The sequence below is a fragment of the Propithecus coquereli genome, unplaced genomic scaffold (assembly GCF_000956105.1).
Source record: "Propithecus coquereli isolate 6110/MARCELLA unplaced genomic scaffold, Pcoq_1.0 Scaffold89, whole genome shotgun sequence".
Lineage (NCBI taxonomy): Eukaryota > Metazoa > Chordata > Mammalia > Primates > Indriidae > Propithecus > Propithecus coquereli.
Window position 1 is genome coordinate 196,493 of NW_012155173.1, and position 22,120 is coordinate 218,612.

A 22,120-nucleotide genomic window follows, 5' to 3' on the forward strand; every position below is an offset into this window, starting at 1 on the left:
TTGCTAAGTCTGAAATCATTCAGCAAGAATGTATGGATCAAAACAGATTAAAAAACATATGAGCTACCTTGGTAGGGGTTGACAGGAAGGGGGCCCAAGGAGACTTCTGGGTGCTGAGAACGTCCTATACCTTGATTTGGGTGGGAGTCACATGGGTGTGCTCATTTGAAAAACATTAATGAAGGTGTTCATTTCAGACGTTTGCACGTTACTTGCCAATATAAAAGTTTACACAAAATTTATTGGGCTCCTACTATTTGCCAGACATTAAATAGCATCAACAACAATAGCGTTGTGTGTATGTGCTCACTTTGGTTTTTTTTTTAACATTTCAGAAAGTGAGTCAGTCCAGGCTTGAAGCACTCAGCCCATTCCTGCCCACTCCCTCCCTCCACCCTGTCCCCAACAATGGCCCAGGGAGGAGGGGAGAGAGGCTTCAGTCCCAGGCTGGACTGGTCCCCTGCCCAATCTTGCTTGACTGTTTTCTCTTCAAGGTGGCTGTGATTGTCCCTCTGGATTTTCAAATTGTGGGCCCCTGCGGGGAGGGGGCGGCATTTGGGTGGGTGACTGCTGGCATCCAATGAGGCTGGTGACAGAGGACTCTGCATCAGAACTCAGAGCAAGAAATGAGGGTGTCAGATGTCGAGTGGCCAGACGCCACGCCTGCTTGGTGCATTCAGCGATGCCAGCCAATGCCTGGACACACACATTCCTGCTCTCTGCCTGCACAGTCTCACGTGTTACCTGGCATTCAATAAAATGCACAGAGCCCCTACTATATTCCAGGCCCTCTGCTGGGCCCTTTAACACATGTTACTTTGCCCCCCACAACTGCCATGTAAGAGTCGTTATCTTCACCTTATAGCCGAGGAAATTGAGGCCCACGGAGGTGAAATGAAGTCCTTCAGCCCATGCTGCCCAACAGTAGGAATTCCAAGCTCATAGAGTGTGGCTCTAAACCTCCAACCTCTCTGGGTGTGTCTTTTCTCTGGGTTTCTGAGGTTCCCTGAAGCTTTAGTAAAGAAACTGAATGCATTTGCTTTTGCCCTCTTGGGAGATTTTTAAATTTTGTGTCATTAGGAAAACTGGAGCTTCAGCTGCCCTTTGGTGACAGCATTCATTCCTCATAGCGAAAGGCTACAGGTTTCTCAGGAGGGACTCCCTCAATGCCTGACACATCTTCCAGCCCAGCCAGGAGCAGAAAAGACAGGTGTGAGGGCCTTTGACCTCTGCATTGCAAGCATCTAGCGAGCACGCTCATTAAATATTTGAAAGAACAAATGAGTGAATGAATGAATGGTACTTTGTTTACGTATCTTCCACTTGAGCACCTATCACGCCACGTTAAGTGTATCTCTTGTCACCTCTGTCACCACTCCGAATTCCTTGAGAGCAGGGACAGTCTGTCTCCGGATAGCAACAACCAGTCCAAAGCCTGGCACAAAAAAGGGGCCCCACGAATATTTGATAACTAAGTGAAGACCCAGAATTTACATCTGGGCTTCAATAAAACTCCAAAGTCATGTGAATTTCATACCCAACCAAATGGCAGCTGCACCAGGTAGTTTCGATAAGTGGTTTTATTACTGGTTAGATTTTACAAATTCTGATATTCGAACAGACTTCCACCTTAAAATTCTAAAACAACAAAGCGACCGTTGGAGGGGGTTTGATTTTTCCTTTTTTTTTTTCTTTTTTTCTTTTTAGGACTATTCAAAGTAACAAACTTTTTTTTGTTGTTTTTTGTTTTTTACATGTTTGCTCTGGTCATAAATATACAGAGAGAAAAAGAGGGAGAGAAAAAGGAACAAGTCGTCCAAAGTATGGAGATAGAACAGTATTCCTAAGGCACGTGGCAGTCTTTGAAAATACAGAAGCTCTAGCCAACTTAAATTATTTGTTGCTTTTCCTCGCTCAGTCCACAAAACTGTACAGTGACACAAATGTTGTGTTGCAGATAGATCTTCCAAGTAATTCCTCAGTCCACACCGCTGCATGAGCCTGACACGCAAGTATTTTTTTTTTCCTCTGTTTCCAGGCGAGATCCTAAAATGTGGTTAGTTAGTTGCTCAAAGCCTCTATTTTAAAATACACTTGGAATTCAACTAAAGATAATTTCTTTTTTAAAGAAATCGTGGGGCGGGAGGGGGGCTCGAGTCATTAGAAAAGGTTGGTAAGAGTCGTTTGTGAGGGGCTGTGAGGCTCGTGGCCCTCCAGGTTGCCAGGCACAGAAGTTAAGACGGACGTCACAGTTGGCAGGGTGGGGCTGGTCAAGTCTGTGAGGGTGGTGGGCGTGCTGGAGGGGCTGAGCGAGGCGTTGGAGAGCTCCGAGGCTGGGCCCGACGGCGTCCCAGTCTGCAGCGCCGCGTCGGCCGACTTGTCCACGCCAGTGTTTTCCTGCCGTAAGAGGTTGCGCCTGAACTTGGCTCGGGCGTTCTGAAACCAGACCTGCAGCAGGGCGACAGGGGGTGCTGGTTAGGGCAAAGCGGGTAGAGCATTCCCGGCCACTGCTCGACTCCCAGCTCTGCCGTCTCTGCGAGATGCTAAGCTGCGTTTTGCCAGGAGGGGTCCAAGACGTCAGACTGGCAATATTTCGCTCTTAATAAAATAAAGAATTTACTTCCCCTAAGAGGGGTTTCTCTTTCTGTCGGGGGGCTCCAGAGCTGAGCTGTTCTCTCCAGTATCACAGCCACCAGCCACATGTGGCTACTGAGCACTTGAAATGGCCCCAGCCCAAAATGCTGCTGGCCTGCAGGTGAAAACACACAGCAGGTTTGAAGGCTTAGTATGAAAAAAAAGTCTCAATAATAATTTTTATATTGATTACATGTCGAAATGATAATAGCTTGGCTATATTGGGTTAAACAAAATATATTATTAAAATTAATTTTACCAGTTTCTTTTTACTTCTTCAATGTGGCTAGTAGAAAATTTAAAATTTAAAATTACATGTGTGGCTCACATTGCTTTTCTATTGGACACACCGAACACACACACCAGACAAATCTTGATGATTTTTCATCATGGTTGTTTGAGACATTCTTTTTTTTTTTTTTTTTTTTTTGGCAGTCGCCTTTCAGCAGACAATAGATCCCACAAGTTCTTGTTGGTACGATTTTTGAAGTGTTTCATAGTCAGTAACTCTGGGAAATACAAGAATGGTATGAAGAACACACGGGAATCGGGCAGTTAGAATGCATTACTAGGAGAAAGAAAAAGACACAGATCCTATTCTCTGCCATCAGCTGGAGAAGCCACCAGGCATCCCAGGCCACTGGGTCTCAGGGCAGAGGTGGGCAGGGTGGAAACAGCTGCCAGAGTAAAGCAAGGCCAGGGAGGTTTCGATGAGGGGATTCCCTTTCCCAGCCTGCCACATCCCCGCATCCGGTGGGGCCGGGCACAGAGTTGGAACTGAGGGTGGTGTGAAAAGAATGCCAAAGAGAGAATATGGGTTTACTTTCATTTTTCCCTTGGGCGCAGACACGTGCACACATCCACACCCATACCTTTGCACACACACCTGTACACATTCAGGAAGACACACACTGAAATTCATCTACATAGCCGCCCCCCAAGTACACCCACCTGTCTAACTGCACAAACACAGAGACCCCACTACACCCAGAGGTCCATGAAGCACTCTGGGAGCGGCCTAGCAATCCAGGCCACAGTGGGGGCGGGGGGGTTGCACCTCCCAAAGAAAAAAGCTTGGAAGGCAGGGCCCCGTCACTTCCCTTTGCGTGCAGAAAACACCCGCCAGAAGCCTCCCCATAAAACAAAAGGCCTTGGGGAATTCTACAGATTCTGGGGTGTCCAGTTGCGGATTTCCAGATGTGCCTACATCTGCCTGTCTTCCCAGTGTCTCAGGCAGGAGTGGGAAGGGCCGACTCCTGGCCTCGCCCGCCCGTCAGGACCACCCAGCTGCAGGGGCCTGTGGCCTCAAACCCCCCTTTTTGGTGGCCTGACAATTTGGGCTCAATTAAAAGCACATCCGCGGGAGTCTTAGAATAAGGGAGGAGACACAGACCCTGTGAAGTGGGGCAACCGCGCTTTCTCCTCAGCATGCCGGATCTCCCCAGGAAGGAAGCACATTCTCCCTGGCTTTCTGCCCGAAGGAAGCCCATCACCCCTTCTGAGGGCTTGCAAGTAAGTACAGTGCTTCTAAGACCACCCTCAACATACTCTTCTTGGGGTAGGGAGGTCCTTCCCTGCCCAGCCTGCAGAAATTTGCAAGGGGCAGACTGTGTCCCTGTGGCCTAGGGAATGGCTAATAGAGAAAATGGATGGAAAAAGCCCCCAGAGGTCCTTAGGGAGAGGAAGTGACTTCCTCAAAGTCACATGCAGGACGGGGATGAGAACACCCGAGTCCTGGTGCCACCCCCTTGCCACTGTCCTGGCCTATGTGTGTGTGACCCGTGAGCCTGCCTGTGTGTCTGACTCCAAGCAGTAGCCGAAGCAGGGAGTCCCGGGGGTGGTGCTTTGCTCACTGCTCATTTGCTCATCCGTCCGGGGCTCCAAGACCTCAGCAAGGGCTGGAACTGGTTAGCTGCTGGCTGTTTGCTATTTCTCAGGCGTTGCCCCTAACAGTGGGTTTGTAAACAATGACGCCATCTTCCACAATCGCCTTCTCTGCTCTACCAGATCTAAGGCACTGGGAATCTGGTGGATGCAAAATTCAACAACTTAACTAAAAGCCAAGCTGCTCTGGGGTTGTATGTTGGGCTTGTTTTTCACCTTAAGGCAGGGCTTCTCCAGAATTCTCTCCCAGGTATTTAAAAAAGTCCCCTCCTGAGAGGTTGTGGGGGACAGGGACCCTGTCTACACTATCTTCATGGGGACATGACAGAGAATGGCAAAGATTAAGAATCAGTAATATGTGTTAATAGTGACAGCTAACATGTACATACCTCTTACTATGTGCTAGGCACCACGCCACCCTTTAACGTGCACTGTTCACAGGTTATTCCCATGATAAGCCAAGGCGGGTAGGTTGGTGCTATTATTACCCCTATTTATCGATTTAAAAACCAGAGAGGCTCAGAGAGATAAAGTCACTTGCCAAAGGTCAAACAGAAGACAAACTGAGATGGGAGTCCAGAACCATTTGTCATAAAAGTTCCATGCTCAGTCCGGGTGTGGTGGCTCATGCTTATAATCCAGCACTTTGGGAGGCCAAGGCAAGAGGATCACTTGAGGCCAGGAGTTGGAGACCAGCCTGGGCAACATAGTGAGATCTCATCTCTGCAAAAAATTTAAAAAATTATCCAGGCATGGTGGCTCACTCTTCTAGTCCTAGCTACTTGGCAGGCTGAGGCAGGAGGATCGCTTGAGTCCAGGAGTTCCATGTTACAGTGAGCTATGATTGTACCATTGCACTCTAGCCTGGGCAACAGAGCAAGACCCTATCTCTTTAAAAAAAAAAAGTCCATGCTCTTCCTACCACATGATCCTGAGGCAGCAAGTAAATGAATGAATGAATAAATAAATAAATGAGTGAACAATTGAGTTAATAAACAGAGAAGCACCATGGGGCAGTGGAAAGAGCACTGGATGTAGCTTCCAGCCCTAGTTCTGCCACTGACTAGCCAAGTAACCCTGGGCTAGTCCCTTATGTCTGGGCCTGCCTTGGTTTCCCCACTTGTACAAGAGGGTTAAACTGTACCACATGATCTCTGTGGCCTCTTGGGGTTCTGAAAGGCTGGGGTTCTAAGGCAGCCACAAGAAACAAGATGATGATCTGTCCCACCCATCCATCTTCTTCAACTGACAGCCCTCCCTCTCTTTTCCTGCCCCAAGCTCTCTGGAGTTGTGTGTCTGGGACAGCCAGTCCAAGTTCAGGCATAGACTCATCAGGATACAATTAATGCCAGGCCAGGAGTGCCTCAGCCTGGCGCACAGTGGATCCCCAATGAGCCCTGGGCAGATGAAGCAGCACACATTGTTGCTTGTTCCCTGCTTGGGCACTAATGGGTCCTGCAAGCTGTGTTTGGCCTGACAAACCTCCTTCCCCAAAATTCTTTCATCGAGAAGACCAGAAGGACCAATGGGAAACCCACTTTGGCCCAGCAAATCCTCTCTTGGGACACTAAGGAAACCAGCCAGAAGATGCAAGCTTCATGCCCAAAGATGTCCATCATGGCATTTTTTATAACATCAAACTAATGGCTTCATCCAAAGTGTTCAACGAGATGGGGGAAGTGGAGGTCATGACCCAGTCATGACTCCACGAAGCCACAGGGGAAACATCTTATGATGACTTATATGAGAAAAGGACAAAAAAACTATGTCCTCTGGTATTATAACTCCATAAAGAAAATAATAATGATAATAGTCACTCACTAGGTGCCAGGCATTTTCTAAGCAAAGTTGTAAACATTTTACATGTTAACTCCTTTAGTCCTTGTAACAACCCTATGAAGTAGACACTAATATTATGGCCGGTGGAGACTGAGGCACAGCCAATAAGAGGCGGATTTGACAAGTGCTATAATCTCCAAGAGAAAGACACAGTTAATCTTTAGCACTTCCTAAACTTATGTGATCCTGGAATCATTTAAAAAATATTTTTATTATGAAATATTTCAAACATACAGAAAAATAAAGAGATGAATCTTATCACCATTTCCAGTATTTAGACCACGCCTTGTTGCCCGTGCCCTCTAGATTGTATGTTCCAGCGGGGTCTTGTTCACTGTCTTGTCCCCCACTGAATCCTCAGTGCCGCAGCCCCGCCTGGCACATGGCAGGTCAGTATCTTTGTCCAGTAAGTGAGTGGTCAGAGGAAAGCTAGAGTTCTCTGCTCCTGAATTCTCACACAGGCTAATGACAACTAACTAGTCACCTGAAGAATGTTTTTTAAACTCTTGGTGGTTAAAATGTATATACTTACAAAGTCACACCAGGAACCCCTAAGGAGAACTTCAGTCACCCAAATCAACCAGCTCATCACCCCCTCCCCCAAGTCCAGAATCTTAATATTCTGCCTTCCTGGCCCTTCCACAGGAAGGAAGAGGGAACTCATAGAGGCATCTGTGTGCTGAGCAATGACCTCCACACCTTTACAAGGCTTAAAGTCTTAATGGACCTCTGTCCAAGGGACCACTGTCTCCCAGTCACCTTGCCCACTGATGGACAGTGAGGTATTGTGGTTACCATGTTGCTGCTGATGAATTTGAGCACCTTTTATGCAATGAGAGCTGTCCTGCAGGCTTTGCTTTCCTACCAAGACATGGCATCTCTCCTACACCTTCCCTCCTCGCCCACCGCACTGCTGCATTCTGCCGCTGGATCCAAGGCAGGGAAATCACAATCCCTACATTGTGTGATAGTGGAAAGAACTTTGGAATCAGACCAATCTGGGCTTGACCCCTGGCTTCATCACTTACTAGCTGTGAGACTCAGGGCAAGGGTCCTAGACTCTCGGAACCTCAGTCTCCTCATCTGCAAAATGAAGATAGTCGCATTTGTAACATGTGTGCAAAAGAGGTTGGTAGACTGTACTCTGTAAATATGTGCGTGAGATTAGTATGCATTGAGTTCCTAATATATACTTTGTATGTTGTACTTCGTGCCATCTCATTTACTCCTTGTAACTACCCAGTAAAGGTATCATCATCCTCATTTTAAAGCTGAGGCCACTAAGGCTCACAGAAATTAAGTCACTTACTCCAGGGTCGCTCAGTGAGTAAGCGGGAGAGCTGAGTTTGGACCTCGCATTGGCTGACTTCGAATTCCAATAGAGATGTTGCATGCCAGGCCCCCCATGTTAGTGGTGCTCATGCATTACAGATTCAGTACTAGTCTAGAACACCCCCCATACACACGCATGCACACACACCCCCTACATCACCCACCTCCAGGAACACAGCTAAACCACAACCCTAGCCTGCCGCGTAGCCTCTCTGAAGGGTTGAGGTGGGCCACAACTTTGTGGGGAGAACAGGGGGCACCCAAGGCACCCCATTAAGCTGGTGTAGACAAGTGATGAGGGACTGTTTAATGGACACCTACTGTGTACCAGCAGGCACCATGGCTATTATTATCCCCATTTCACAAAAAAAAAAAAAATCAGATTCAGAGAGGAGAAATTAAAGCATCCAAATCACCCTGTTGGTAAGTCAGAGAGGATTAGAACCAGTCTGTTACCTTCCAAAGCCATACCACCAGCTGCCTTGCCCAACATGCTCCCATCCCACGTCCCCCAGAATGTCCCATCAGCAGTCAGGGCACCTGGAAGCAAGCCCTACCCTTCCGATGCCTAGTTTCCAAAATTGAAGCAAGTCACTTCATCTTACTAGGTCTTAAGCTTCTCATCTGTAAAATGGGCAGGAGAATATTAAGGTAAGGAAGATGAGTGGCTGGAAAGATAGTGCTCTGTAAACTGCTACATAATCATGAGTAGCTGTGCTGCTGGGGAATTTTAAGGATTTGTGTAGGAGATTTGGAAGTCTGGGAAGAAGGGAGAACGGTGTTAAGGTATGCCCCACCTCCAACATACAGACCCTAAATGACACTCACACTCAGAGACAGTCAGTGCCGGGTTGGCTCAGAGGAGAAAGATCAGACAGGCCTGGATTTACATCCAGCTCTGCAACTTACTAGCAATGTGTGACTTTGGGCAAGTGGCAGTCATTTGGGGGCCTCCCTGCTCTCCTCTGTGCAGTGGGGGAAGAGAGATTGTGATGCCTGGCACATAGGGTGGTTGGTCCCTCCTCCAGGCTCCCTCAGTACCTCCCCTGACTGATCACACTCTGGGAAATCTGCCTGTGTGCAGGTCTGCCTCTATGCCTAACAGGTGAATTTCTTCTGGGCCAGGACCGTGGTTTGTTCACCTCTGGGCCCCCAGGGCCTGGTGTCCATAGATATTTAGTCAGATGAAAGAATAAAGGATAACTATCCTAGAAATCCTATTTGCTCCTAAGTTGGGGAACCAAGCCTCCTGCCTCACCAAGACCAGCAGAGGCTGGCACCTCACTCAAGAGTCACACTCAACTCTGGGTACTTACTCTGTATTTCATCTAATCTGAATAACTGCAAGAGACATGCGCTTAATGGTGCCCTTTTTACAGATGAGAAATCTATGGCTCAGAGATGGTGACCAATTTGTCCAAGATGCACAGCCAGGGAAACCCAGGTCTTCCTGAACCCAGCTCTACCCGCTTCATGCCCTCGCCAGCTCCCTGGCATCGATTCTCAGAACGCCTCCACCATGCCGATTCCATAGGTCATCTGGGGACGGGGAGGGACGAAGTATCCTACTAACTAGAGAAAAGGCAGCCACTCCGAGTCCTCAGTCCGAACTCACCCAAGGCTAAAGGGAGGAGGCGCCAAGGAGGGCGGCCAACCTAACCCCGAGAAGGTAAAGTCTGAAGGAAACAGATGTGGGGGACCCGAGACCCAGACACCCAGACGGACGCAGCCAGGTCCACCGGCTCCTCAGGAGCCCAGGCCCCAGGGACTAGAAGCTGACGCCCGAGCCGGAGGGGCGGGCCCAGAGAGGCGCATCGGCATCCCATTGGCCGGCCCTCCCCTCGTCGGCTACGTCACCCTCCTCCGAAGGGGCTGCGGGTTCCGCGGGCCATGGGCAGCGCTGCCTGCGGGACAAAGACGGGCTGGGGGCCCGGACTCCCAGCTTCCCGGGCATCTGCGGATGCGCCCACATCACAGTCCCAACCCGTCCCGCAAAAGGCGTTTTCTAAAAAAAATTCCTGACAGACTCCCAGGAACTTTCTTAGGGCGGCTGCGCAGCTCTCTGTCACTGTCACCCCCTCGATGTCACCTCCCCAGCCTTCAATCCCTGAGACCTGGAGCTGAAGGGTGGGTCAGGCTGGCCTAGATTCGAATCCCAGCGCCTCCCCTTGTGCTGTGAGACCGTGTCAGGTCCCTTCATCCCTTGGTTTTCGTACCTAAAAATGTGCACTGCTATCACTATGAACACCCGTCCTGAAGAATAAATTGGTTAAACTTGCTATAAAGGGAAGTATTCTCCTGCCTTATCTTTGTCTGGATGGGGAAACTGAGGTCCAGTAACCAGAATAATCATTCATACTAGTTAATTAATGCCAGCTAATTTAGCCAGTTAATGTATCATTAGCTACCATCCACTGAGCTGTCAGGTGTCCAACACTGCCCTAGACACTTACACCACCTCGGTGGCTCCTCCAGGAACCCTGTGGCATAGATAATTTCTTGTGTCCATTTCATATATGAGGAAACTAAGGCTCCAAAGAGTTAAGTGACCTGCACAGGACCATGAAATGTGAAAGAGGAGGAGCTGAAGGTTTGAGAATTTTGGCCCAAGGCTCTGCCACAAGTTTGGGTCATGCAAAAGCCTGGGACACCCCCCAGACTAGGGTTCTTAACATCTTTAGGGTCCTGGAAACCTGGTAAAAGTTCTGGATCCTCTCTATCAAGAAAGTGCCCTCACGCAAAAGTGCAATTCCACGCGGATTCACAGGCACCCAGCCACCTCCCCGCGACCCCACGGGCAGACCCATCAAGCAGCCAAGTAATCTGCCCACATACCCAGCACCACCAAACCTTGCTTCTGGGAGACAAGAAGTAAGAGGGCAGTGAGACACAGGCAGGCGGAAAGAAGAGAGACCAGAATGAGTGAGTGAGGCAGGAGCTAACACCCGGCATCTGGGCTGCAGGTCCTGCGGGGAGAGGCGAAGGGGGAGGGGCTTCTAGATTTACCTGAAATGTTTGAACTTTTACCACAGCAACAGATTTGAGTGTCACTTTTGTAATAAAAGTAACTAAGAATTGTTTACAAGAAAGAAAAGAGATTGAGTGTGGAGACAAAGAGGATAGAGGGACACAGAAAAACTGAGAGGCAAAAATGGAAAGAGAAGTGGTAAAGTTAGGGGAAAAAGATTGAAATGCAGATAAAGACAGACTGAAGAAAGAAGGAAAGAATGATAAGCAAAGAGAAAGGCAGACATAGGGGGAAGGTCCTTGCACGGTCCACCGCCAGCCATGTAAGGTTCCGCCCCAGCCCCTGGAGGAGGCAGCTGCTACCCCCCTGCCCCGCCCCTGGCTGACCTGGAGGACCCGCTTGGTGAGGCCCGTCTTTTGCGCGAGCTGCTTCAAGTCCTTGGCGTCGGGGTTGTGGTTAATGGCAAAGTAAGACTTCATGGTCCGAAGCTGGTGGTGCTTGAAGGAGGTGCGCATGCGCTTCGTCTTCTGGCTGCTCGGGTACGGCTGGTCACGGTCCAGGTGCTCTGCGTCGTTCTCGTTGCAGCTCAGCGCTGGGGAGGGGACGCAGAGGCGGCAGGTGAACTTCCCGACCCACCTCCCCCATGCCAAGTCCACACCTACCCCACCGGCTGCTGCAAAACGTTTCTGCCCTTAACCACAACCACGCTGCATGCAGGCACCACGCTGAAATGCAAGCATTATCCCCTTGTTATAGATGCAGAAACTGAGGCTGGGAGAGAGTGACCTGCCCAGGATCACTCAGCTAGAAATTGCAGGATTCGATCCCAGCTCTGGGAGAATCCAAAAACCATTCTGAGCCATCATGTTACAATTGAGATGTTGAAACTGAGGCTCAGGAAGGGGAGTTGATGGCCACACAGCAGCACAGGTCTCAGGGCCAGCACTCTCCCTGTTTCCCAAAGCACTCTTAGGAGCAGTGGCTGTCTCCGGGCTCCCCCTGCAGTGTCTGGGACTGGCACCTAGAAGTTGCTGACTGACAGACTCACTTTCATTTCACCCTCGTCAGTTCCCACACCCAAAAGTACCAAACGACCCTTGTGCCTTTGGCACTGGGCCGAAGGTCTGAAATTGCACTTGTAGCTTAATTCTCACCGCTGCCCTGTGAGGTGGTTGTTTCCCAGTTTTACAAACGGAGCAAATGAGGCTCAGGCAAGTTAAGTACTTTGTGCCAGTCTCACAGAGAGTGGCAGAGTTCTAACTGCAAAGGGAAGGAAGTTGGAGGAAGAAATTAACATGTAGTAGACACCTATGGTATACCTTTGGCTTTACATATGTCACTATACCTTACCACGAGAGGTGGCTACTACTGTTCCTATTTTAGAGGTGCAGAACACTAAGGGAAATGAAGCCACTTGCACACGGCCTCACCTCTGGCAACCGGCTGAGCCCATTTTCAACACTGGAGTCCACCCTGTTTCCTTCCACTATACCACGAAGGGAGGAGGAAGCCTCTCCCCATTCAGAAGGGTCCTCGCTGAGGCCTGGCTGCCAATGCCTGCATGGCATCAGGGTTGGGAGGTACAGGTGAAAACCTCAGGCCTCAAAAAGTTGTTCAGCAACCTTGCAGCTGAGAGGGACATGCAGGCTCCCTCTGACAGTCCCTCATCACACCCGGAACCAGCCCACACTTAAAGTCTTGCCTTGGGGAAAGCCTCACAGAAGATACAAATTCAGTCCCCATAAAACAGGGACTTGGGAAGATATCTTACACTCTTTCACATGCCCGTAATAGAGTTGCCAGATTTAGCAAATAAAAATACAGGTTGCCAGTTAAATATGAATTTCAGATAAATAAATTTTTAGTATTTGGACATACCTATACTAAAAATTTATTTGTTGTTTATCTAAAATTCAAATACTACATAGGATACATCTATACTAAAAATTTGTTTATCTGAAATTCAAATATTACATGAAATACATTTACACTAAAAATATTCATTGTCTATCTAAAATTTAAATATTGCATGGGATACACTTATACTAAAAACTTCTTCATTATTTACCCAAAATTCAAATTTAACTGGGTGTCTGCATTTTATCTGGCAACCCAACCTCCGAAGTACTCTCGTTCTCAGGGTAACTCACCCCTCCCTGTGCCCAGGCAGAGAGAATAGCCCCTTGGGGAAAGAATTTGCAAGATACAAGTCTTGCCCTTAACCTTGGAGCTATTAGCTAGGGGCTACACATCCTAAAGGCCCCTTTCCCCAACATCCAGGTACCCCACTCCACCCCACATTCCCACAGAGAGCACCTAGAGTGAAGAACAAGGGTCCGGCAATTTAAAGGGGATCAGAGGATGACTCTGAGCCCGATCCAGGGGAATTGGCACTGAACCCGCCCGAGGTGAGCAACCCTCTTCTTTCCCCATCCCCAGGTCCACTGGGGGTGGAGCAGGCCTCCCCATGGGGAATCTCTGGGCCCTTCCCTCCACCCGGCCCCGTCTGGGCCTGGCTGCTGTTAATGAGCTCCGTGGGGACCCCAGCGCCCCTGTGGGCCCAAGGGACCTGACCTGAGTGCCGCCTAGGTGGGGGGAGGTGGTGCAGGGGAGGGAGAGAGAAAGGGCAGAGAAAGGAGAAAAAAAGAGAGGTAGAAAGACAGAGAGAATGGAGAGAGAGAAAAGGAAGTGGGTAGGGAGGGAAAATGGACAGAGCCAGAAGAAAAGAGACGAGAGATGAGGAAAAGAAAGCGAAGGAGACTGGTAGAAGGGGAGAGACAGCTACAAAATCAGAAAGAAATAAGGAGAGACATTGAGAGCCAAGGAGAAAGCCCGGAAATAGGGGGAAAATGTGCGGTGGAGGGTCCGGGTGACAGAACTGAATCCCGGGGCTCGGGGAGCCCGGGTCCCTGCTGGGGAGGCCTCTCCCGAAGTCGTTACTGGCCGGGGAGTAGAGAAAGGGGGACAGGAGGGAAGAGGCTAGAGGGAAGGGAAGGAGCCGGCCCAAGGTAGTGAGGCCGAGGCCGCCCTGAGGCGGGGGCAGGAGGCCCCGGGGCTGGGGGGTGGGGAGGAGGCCGTCGGGCCTGGGTTTGGCCAGCGCCCCGGACGCCCTCACTCCCGCCCCCAGTGCCCGGCCCGGGCCGGGTCGAGATTCCCCAGGATCGGATCCGGGGAGGAGCGAGGGGCCGAGGGGAGGGGGAGGACCCGGGCTTTCTCTCTCCTTTTTTTTTTTTTCCTCTCAATTAGGCCGATTCAATGGAGCTAAAGAGCTCGTAAAATCATGAATAATTTACTCGTGATCTGTTATTAACCCATCGGGTTTCGAGCTCTTGTCGCTGGGACTGAACCTGTAATCAAATCTGACTTCGCCTCATTTTACTAAAGACGAGATTGTAGGTTCAATTGTCTAAATAATGGATTGGAATCAAATCAGTAATTACGCCGCCAGGCACACACACACAAAAAGCTGGGGCTGGGGGAGGCCCGGGCGTCCGGCCGGTCCGCGCGGGACTCCAGCGGCCGCGGCGCGCAAACCCCGGCGCAAAGTGCGCGGCCTGTGCCCCTCGCGGGCTCCGGCCGCGGTCGCGGAGCCCCCAGCCGGCCCGCAGCGCCGCTCGGGGTGGGGGGAGGTTTCAGTTCCGCCTCCCGGCCGGAGCCCCGGCCGCGCGCTCAGACCAGAGGGGCTGCGGAAGGAGGGCCGGGGCGCCCCCGCCCCGGAAGGACTTTCCGACCCTGCGGCCGGCGGCCCCACTGCCCTTCCCCAAGCCAAGCGCTGGGCGCACCGCCTGTGCCTCCTCCCCACTCTGCCCCCAGCTCACCGCCCTTTAATGAGGTGCCGCTGCTCCTCGGCTGGACCGTCCCCAGAGCGAGGGGCTTTGCAAGGGGTCGGGTTGGCTGGGCCCCTGGATGTGGGACACTTCCACAAACAAGCTCGTGTCCTCACAGTCGGAAACAGGCATGCACACGCACACAGACACTTGCCCGCACACACCGCCCACGGTCGCACCCTCCACGCTCCGGCTTTCCAGTCCCAGCTGTCCCACACTGCGGCCATCTCTCCCGCCAGTGCTGGAGGGGAGGGAGGGGCGGAAGCCTCCAGTGCGGAGCCTTGGCTGGGCTGGGAGAGAGGCCCCGGAGGCTCCCTCTTTTCCTAGTCCCAGGAGCCCCGAGGGAGCGAGCCGCACAGCCACCACCGGCGCAACGAACGCCGGTTCTCCCCGGACTGGGAACCCCGGCCAAGGCCGGAGACGCGCGCACGGGAACAAGGAAACAGGGAGGCAGATACAGAGACAGTGAGAAAGGGGACCCGAGAGAGCAGAAAGGAGAAAAAGAAAAGAGAGGGGCCAAAGAGAAAATGAGGTGGCTGAGTCGGGGGTGTCTTGTGGAAGTGCCATCTTCCCTGAAACAGCTCCAGCCGCATCTGGCTGGGGAAGGCAGCAGCTGAGCAGTAAAAAACACAAACAAATCTCCGCACCTTCTACCCTCTTTTTGCACAATTCCAAGCCTGGCCCAGAACCTGGGTGCCCAGGAAAACATAATACCGCTCCCTAACCACCAGGTGCCCTGGAGCCCAGTCCTGTAAGCTGCTTCCAGTAGGAAGCGGACCCTATTCGATACATAGACGCGGTTTGGTTTGAGGGGACACGGCCTGGACCCGGTGTAGCCTTTATTTTCGGGGTGGTGGGAGATGAGCAATGGAAGTTTCAGAAAGCGGCATCTGTGGTCGTGCCTTCAACAAATCTTAAATCCGCTGCCACAGACCGGCCTATAGCCACTTCGCCATTTACCAAACTGGGAGCTGCATTTTCCTCCCAGCTCTGCACACAGAGACACACGCCCCACGATCCCCTACCAAGCAATTTCGTTGGAGCGAACAGGGGGGTCCCTCCACCCTCTCCTCATTCCCTTCCATAGCCAGCTCCCACTCTTTAAAGATCAAAACAATTGTGACTTCTTCCCCGCAGCCACACTCTCTGCACAGTCTTGGGTTTGTTTTGGTTTTGTTTTTTCCCCCCACTTATGCATCAGACTAAGGGGAAAAGGAGGAAGAAAACAAAATCTCCGAATCCGATTCTGTTGCAAACGAAAGAAAAAAAATAATTTCAAATAAACTCTAGTTCGGAAGCTCAGAGAGTCATAAACCTTTCCGGGCTGTGCAGACTTTGGGCAGATGTTGATGGTTCAATTTGCCCGGCCTCAGAAGCTCTGCAGCTGTCCTGAGCGGGGAGGGGCGCGGGAGGGGGCAGAGCTCCTCCCGGAACGGCTGGGGGTTCAAAGACGCCGGAAGTGCGAACCGAGCCCCCCACCCCACCCCACCCCGGCGAGAGGCCAGGCTTGCTCCGGTCTCATCCTCAGGCATCGGCTTCCGAAGGTCGTCGCCCTCACCCCGGGAATTCTGAGGAAGAAGCCCTGGAAAACCGAGACCGGGCCTTGAAGGAGGATCGGGCCAGGCACGAGGACCTGCATCTTTTGCTCAGAAAAGGCTCCGGAGCCCGTTTCCCAAGTCTGCCGCCCTCGGGACATTTCACACAACCGGCCGCAGGCCAGGCCGAGCTCGGCGCCCCAGCCCTTTCTCTGGGGACCCTCGCCGCCCTGCCTTGCTCCTCCGCGGTTCCAGCTCCCCTCCCTCAGCCACGCCACCCCAGAGACTGTTTGGTGTTGGCGCCGCCTTAATTTCTCTATTCCTGCACTTTCTGCCCAGCAAAGCAGAGGAAAAGGCCCAAACCAAAAAGCCGCCTCCAAAAAACAATTTCTCAGCGACGAGGCCCAGCACCCAGGGCGGCAAGGGGACTAATGTAGCTTCTCGCCCCGCTGCAGCTGAGGGCAGGAGCCCAGGGAGCTAATGCCCCTTCTTCCAGGTTGTCTGGTGCTTAGGGCAGGGGAAGCTGAGGCTCAGAGTACCCCCTATATGCCCAGTTCACTGAGATTCACTCCAGCTCCCGGCGGTCGATGCCCCGCGCTTTCCCCCAACCCGACGGGGGCGCTCGGTGCGCCTTGCACTCACCAGCGTTGTAGGCCGCCAGATCTGCCCCGGGGCCCGGGCTCTTGCGCTTCCTAGGCCGCCCCTTCTGCACAGTGCCCACGCCGTTGTAGTAGGGAAGACCCAGCGGGTTGGCCCCCGCTGCGCCCAGCCCGGCGCTCTTGGCCGCCGCGGCTGCCGCCGCCGCAGCCGCCACATCCGCGTGGTTGAAGTGCGCGGGGTACTCCCCCTGCAGCAGCGCCTCGAAGTGCAAGCGGCAGTAGACCAGGCTGTCCTTCATGCCGAAGTGGTCGCCGGTGGTCAGCATCTTGTTACATGTGGTGCAGGTGAAGCAGTTGAGGTGATAAACCAAGTCCCGAGCGCGCATCACCATCTCCGAGGCCGAGATGCCCAGGTGGCAGCGGGCGCAGCGCTGCACAGAGAACCGCCTGTGGAGACCATGGAGGGAGGGGCTGTGGGGACACACAGTTGGGTACCCCCCATATTCCTCCTCCAGGTGCCGCTGCAGCCGCTGGGGGCAATCCCCTCCTCAAGGACGACCTGGCCTTCATTTGGAGGATGAGGGGAGAAGGATCTAGATTTTGACACAGGCCTGGTCCTACCCTGAAATACAGCTTCCCTTAACCATTTTCATGCCTACAAAGGCTTCTACTTAACCCAGAGCCTGAGCAAGCCGTAGGAAAGCCTTTGTGGGGAGGAGGAAGAGAAACTTACCACTTAGTCCTTCCTCCTCCATCTTTACCCCTGCCCTCCAAACCAGGCCTGGGAATCCCACACTCTTTTGTAATTTGGAAGAAACAGAGAGGGAAAGAGAGCAAGAGACAGAGAGAGAATATAAATGGATCCTAAAACCTAATCCTAAACCTGGAGAGAAGGAGAAACAGGGAACTTGGAGCCTGCTAGTGATTCCGGTTCTTTAATCCTGGCCAGCTTTCACTCCCATCTCCCCAAAGACCCGGAAATGCACCCACTCCCCTAGCTCTCCCTCCTGCTTTGCTCCACACCAGCCTAGCCTGCCTGAGTTTGGGGGTGCCTATTTCTATCCCCTCTGATTGAGCCAAGAAACTTCAGAGAGAGGGGTGCAAGGATTCCAACCCAAGCTTATGGTCTAAGCTCAGAGCGGCAGGCAGCTTCCGCTTTTCTCTGGTCCCCGCACTTCGCAGACCTTTCCAAGAGCTGCCCAAATTGCTGCTTCAAAAGGTTGTCACCCCATTCACGCCGGCTTGGAGAACGGGAGTCCTAAGCAGTGAAACTTCTCCTGGGACTACAGGGAAAGGAGAGGGGCAAGATTGTGCCTGAGAATGCCGGGAGGGTCCTGAGGGGCAGTGGGTCCCTGGGTGGGGGTCTACCTGTAGTAGTCTTCCTTGCAGTAGATGCTGCCGTCCTTGCTGAAACAGGTGAGCTCCGACTCCAGGTTGAGCTTGCACTCGCAGCACTTGAGGCAGCGCATGTGCCACTGCTTGTCCACCGCCAGCAGGTAGTAGCGGTCCGAGATCTTGCCCCCGCAGCCGGCGCACAGCGCGGCGCGGTCACTGCTGATGGACGGCATGGTCTGGGAAGGGAGGGAGGCGGAAGACGGCAGCAACTGCGTCAGCCTGCGGCCCCGCCGCCGCTGAGAAACCGGCACCCGACGCTCCCTCCGTGGACCCCGCTGGCCCTGAAGGCGGAGGGGGCTGCCAGGGCATGCGACAAGCTTCCCCCACCCCAAAGGCCCACTTCCATTTCCGGAAGTGGCCGACGCAGAACCCAGGCCTGCCTGCCCTAGCCGCCGAGCCCAGGCTGGGCTCCTGGCCTAGATGGCTCTCCCGCCTTACTTCTCCCCCTTCCTGTCCCCCCTGCCCTTTCCCCCAAAATGCTCAGGCTATGTTTAGGGGCTGGGACAGCAATTCTAGTCAAGCCCTCTAAGAGCTTTCCCCAAACTGTTTCTTAAAGGAGCCACTCGGCCGGGCCTCGTAAGGGGGCAAGGTGACCATTAAAAGTCACCCTCCACACAGACTCCTCTTCAGAGAGGCAGCAGAGTTCCTGGCCCCCAGCTCCAGTGATCTCTGGATCCTTAGGCCAAAGGTTTAGGCCAGGACAGGTCGGTCAACTTCTGGCTCATCTGCCACACTGGCTGGGGCCCTCGGGTCCCGGGAGATGGTGAATGGGGTACAGGGGCACCCTCAAAGTCTCTGGGTGCAGGACAGGTCCAACCCAAATCCTCCCCTAACCAAACTGACGAGTTGAGAAGGTTTAAGCGAGGAAAAAGGGCTTGGAGGCCGGGAGGCCACTGGGGCTGCCGCTCTTGCTCTCGGAGCAGAGGAGCTTAGCCCGCGCTCCCCACCGCCTGGGCCTCTAAAGGTCACTTCTGCGCCCGCTGTTTGGGCAGCGTCTGCTCGTCCGGCCCCGAGGGAGGTCTGAGGCCAGGAACTGGCTATTTGGGGCTGGGCCGGCGGAGCCAGGTGTTGAGAGCCGAATGCTGTCTCCTTCCGCAAGAGCCAGGCCGGAGCCTGAACTCCGAGTCCTGGCCTGGCCAAGTCGGGCCGGCCGAGGGACTGGGGGCGATCAACGAAAAGTGCTGTCCCGGAAGACTTCGGCCCCTAAAACCGCGCTAGGGAGGGATCCCCGCCGGTCGGGAGGCTGGGAACGGCCCAAGGCCGCTGGAGCCCCAGTGCTGCCGGCTGGTTCACCCTTCTCGGGCGCCGCGGGCGGCGCCGGCTGTAGCCAAAGCCAAGCGCTGGAGCAGAGCGCGGGGCTGTCGACCCAAGCGCCCGGCAAGGTAAAAAGAGAGCCGCCTCGGGCCGCGGGTGGGACTTCGCTTCCACTTGGAGAGACACGCTCTTCTCTACCCTTGGAGTCCGAGATTTCGGTTCAACCTTGTTTCCCTTCTCCGCCCCAGCAGCCGGGTTTCCCCCAGCCGGGAGCTGCGGGCCTTGCATCCTATCCGAGGATCCCCAGCGCCCAGTGCCGTGCAGCACGAAGGACGCTCCCCAAACTTCGGGGAGAGGAGGCGCTGACTGGCCCGGCCCGGTCCCAGCTCTCAGCCCCGAACACACAGCCGCGCGCCTACCGTCTCCGTGTCGCCGCGGTCGATGGCTGAGCTGATGGCGGGAGCCTCGCTCTTGGCCCTGCGGTCCATCTCGTCGATGACCCCGTGCACCTCGGGGCCCGACAGACTGTGGAACAGCATCGCGGCGGGACCGGCGGGGCCGGGGGCGCGGCTCCTCCGAGGGAGGGCTTGCCCCCCGCCTCAGCTGCCTGGCGCTCCCGGCGCTAACGGGCCCGGTGCATCGCCACCGCGGCCCCGGCCCCGCCCGAGCTCGGCTGCGCCCCCAGGCCGGGCTCTGGGCCCCGGGCGCCCGCGGGCCAGGACGCCTCCCGCCGAGGCGCGGGGGCAGCTACATCGCGGGACGCCTGGGCGACGGCGCCAAAGCCAGGGTCACAAGGGCACGGGGCAGGGGGGCAGCGGGAGACGAGGGCAGAGGTCGGCGCCCGCCGCGGGCGTTTTCACGCCGCGGGCATCGCCTTCCGGGCTTCGGCGCCCGGGGCGCAAAGCAGGGGCGCAAACTCCGCCAGAGGCGGCTACGGCTGCGGTCGGGGTTCGCCCAGGAGCAGCTAGGTGCCCGCGGCGGCCCAGCTGCCTGGACCCCTCCCCTCCCTGAGGCGCGCCCCCAGCCCAAGGCGACCCTCTTGGGCGCTGAGTCGGCGACTGGAGTAGGGGTATCTCCGAAGCCAGCGAGCCGAGCCGAGCCACCAGGAGAATTGAAGAGGAGGAGGAGGAAGAAGAGGAGGAGGCGGAGGAGGAGGTGGAGGAGGAGAAAAAGGAGGAGGAGCAGAGTGGGAGGAGGAGCCGCCGGCCGCGGGCCCAGCCGCGCGCAATGCTCTCCAAGCGCGCGCCGAGCCCAGCCCCGGCTCTGCAGTCCGCGCCAGCGCAAGCCTCCGCGCCTTTTCTACAGCCGCGCCTGACATCACGTCCTGCCGCCGCGCCATTGGCCGCCCGGCGCCCCGGGCCCTGGCAGCGCGTGCTCCGGGAAGGCGGGAGACCCGAGAGGGAGGGCAGGCAAGAGGAGGAGAGCGGAGACGAGACGGTGGGAGCTGGTGGGCGAGGCTGGAGGGAGGGGGCAGACGGGAGGGAGGAGGGAGAGCGCGGGGTTTGGAGTTTTTAAGCTACGAACAGTTTCCTTAGATTTCTTCGTAAAAGAAAATTAGACCCTCTCTCCCCGCCATCTCCATCCTAAGAAGGCGCAGCCAGAGGATGCACGAGGAGGTCTCACTGCGTTCTCCCCTTGGCCCGAAGCCGCGGCCTCTGGCACCCGCTGGGGAGGCCCGGGAAGGCAGGCCTGGGGCAGAGTTGCAAGAGCCTTGGGCCGCTTCCCGTGGAGCTCCGCCTTCGCCCGGGCTCTGCACCGCGGGCTGTGGGCGGCTGTGCAGGCCTCCTGGAGACCCCGCTGAGCTCAAGAGACGAGACTGGCCATAGCTGTGACTCCCAGGGAGGGGGCCAGCCAGCATATCCTGACTCCATGCGAGCTAGGGCCCAATCTACGGCCCAGCGAGTAGCTCCCTCTCGCTCTTCCCAGTCTGTCTCCAGCCTGGAAGAGTAGGGGCGAGCGTGGCTTTAGGAACTCAGAAAGGAGAGGGTTCAAATTCTGACTCTGCCATGTACATGCCCTGTAGTCTTAGGCAACTGACTTAACCTCCCTTAGCCTGTTTCTGACCTTTTCAGTGGGAGACAAGAAGGTCCCCTCCACATGGATGTGATGAACGAAAGAGATCGCTGATGATGTAATCCTGGAACGTAGTAGACACTTAGCAAATTCTTTAATCTCTCCCCTTTCCCCCTTTTCCATTAAAAACTTTCTCACTCCAAGATACATTCAGCATTGTCGAGGTTCTTAAAGACCACAGGCCCATTCTCTACCCACTGGGTGCCCCATGCCACAGACCCTGCTGATGTCACAGGTCCACCCTGCCCGCCTGGTCGCACCACTTCTCCAAACACCAATATCCTAGCCTGCTGGGTAAATCTCAACTGCCACCCTCAACCTCCAGACTTCAAGCTCAACCTAGAGTCTCTTGGGGACCCAGGGGCAATACCCAGGTTTCTGGTGGAGAGGGAATTAGGAAATAAAAGTGATTGTAAAGAAAAACTGAATGAGCAAGTCAGTTAGAGTCCCATCTCCTGGGTCTGCTTTGGAGGCAGGTTTAAATCCATCTGAAAGAGGCAAGAAGTGTCAGTCTTCAGTGACCTGCTTGCCAGGACTCGGTGAGGGGAATAGCCAGGATCTCTATGATTTATCTTACATGGCACAGAGTTGAGGCAGCACAAAATCATGTTTTCCACATGTGTACATAATTTTCACATAAATATATGTATGCTTGTAACGCCCAAGCACATGTACTCGTGTTCACGTGTGCAAATGCACATGTTCATCTCTGTTGGCAAAACACGGGCAGCACCAATATAGGAGTAGGGTCTACACCTGTGCATCAGGTATAAGTATTCA

At 54.1% G+C, this 22,120-nt stretch overlaps 1 protein-coding gene across 3 annotated transcripts; it reads right to left on the bottom strand.

The window, feature by feature from the left end:
- Window positions 1-1,699: 1,699 nt before the first annotated feature.
- Window positions 1,700-20,538, bottom strand: LHX2 (LIM homeobox 2). Of its 3 annotated transcripts, none has more exons than XM_012664395.1 (5): window positions 19,687-20,538; window positions 17,987-18,189; window positions 16,662-17,065; window positions 11,044-11,249; window positions 1,700-2,448 (listed from the first exon to the last, which is right to left on the bottom strand). In XM_012664395.1, exons 1-5 carry the CDS (start codon window positions 19,804-19,806, stop codon window positions 2,161-2,163), a joined length of 1,221 nt encoding a protein of 406 aa, XP_012519849.1. In that variant the 5' UTR covers window positions 19,807-20,538; the 3' UTR covers window positions 1,700-2,160. The 3 variants fall into 3 exon arrangements, with proteins under 3 accessions (XP_012519849.1, XP_012519851.1, XP_012519850.1); XM_012664397.1 differs by having other exon boundaries at window positions 1,706-2,448; window positions 16,662-17,089; window positions 19,687-19,792; XM_012664396.1 differs by having other exon boundaries at window positions 1,883-2,448; window positions 11,044-11,242; window positions 16,658-17,065; window positions 19,687-20,312.
- Between the last annotated feature and the right edge of the window lie 1,582 nt (window positions 20,539-22,120).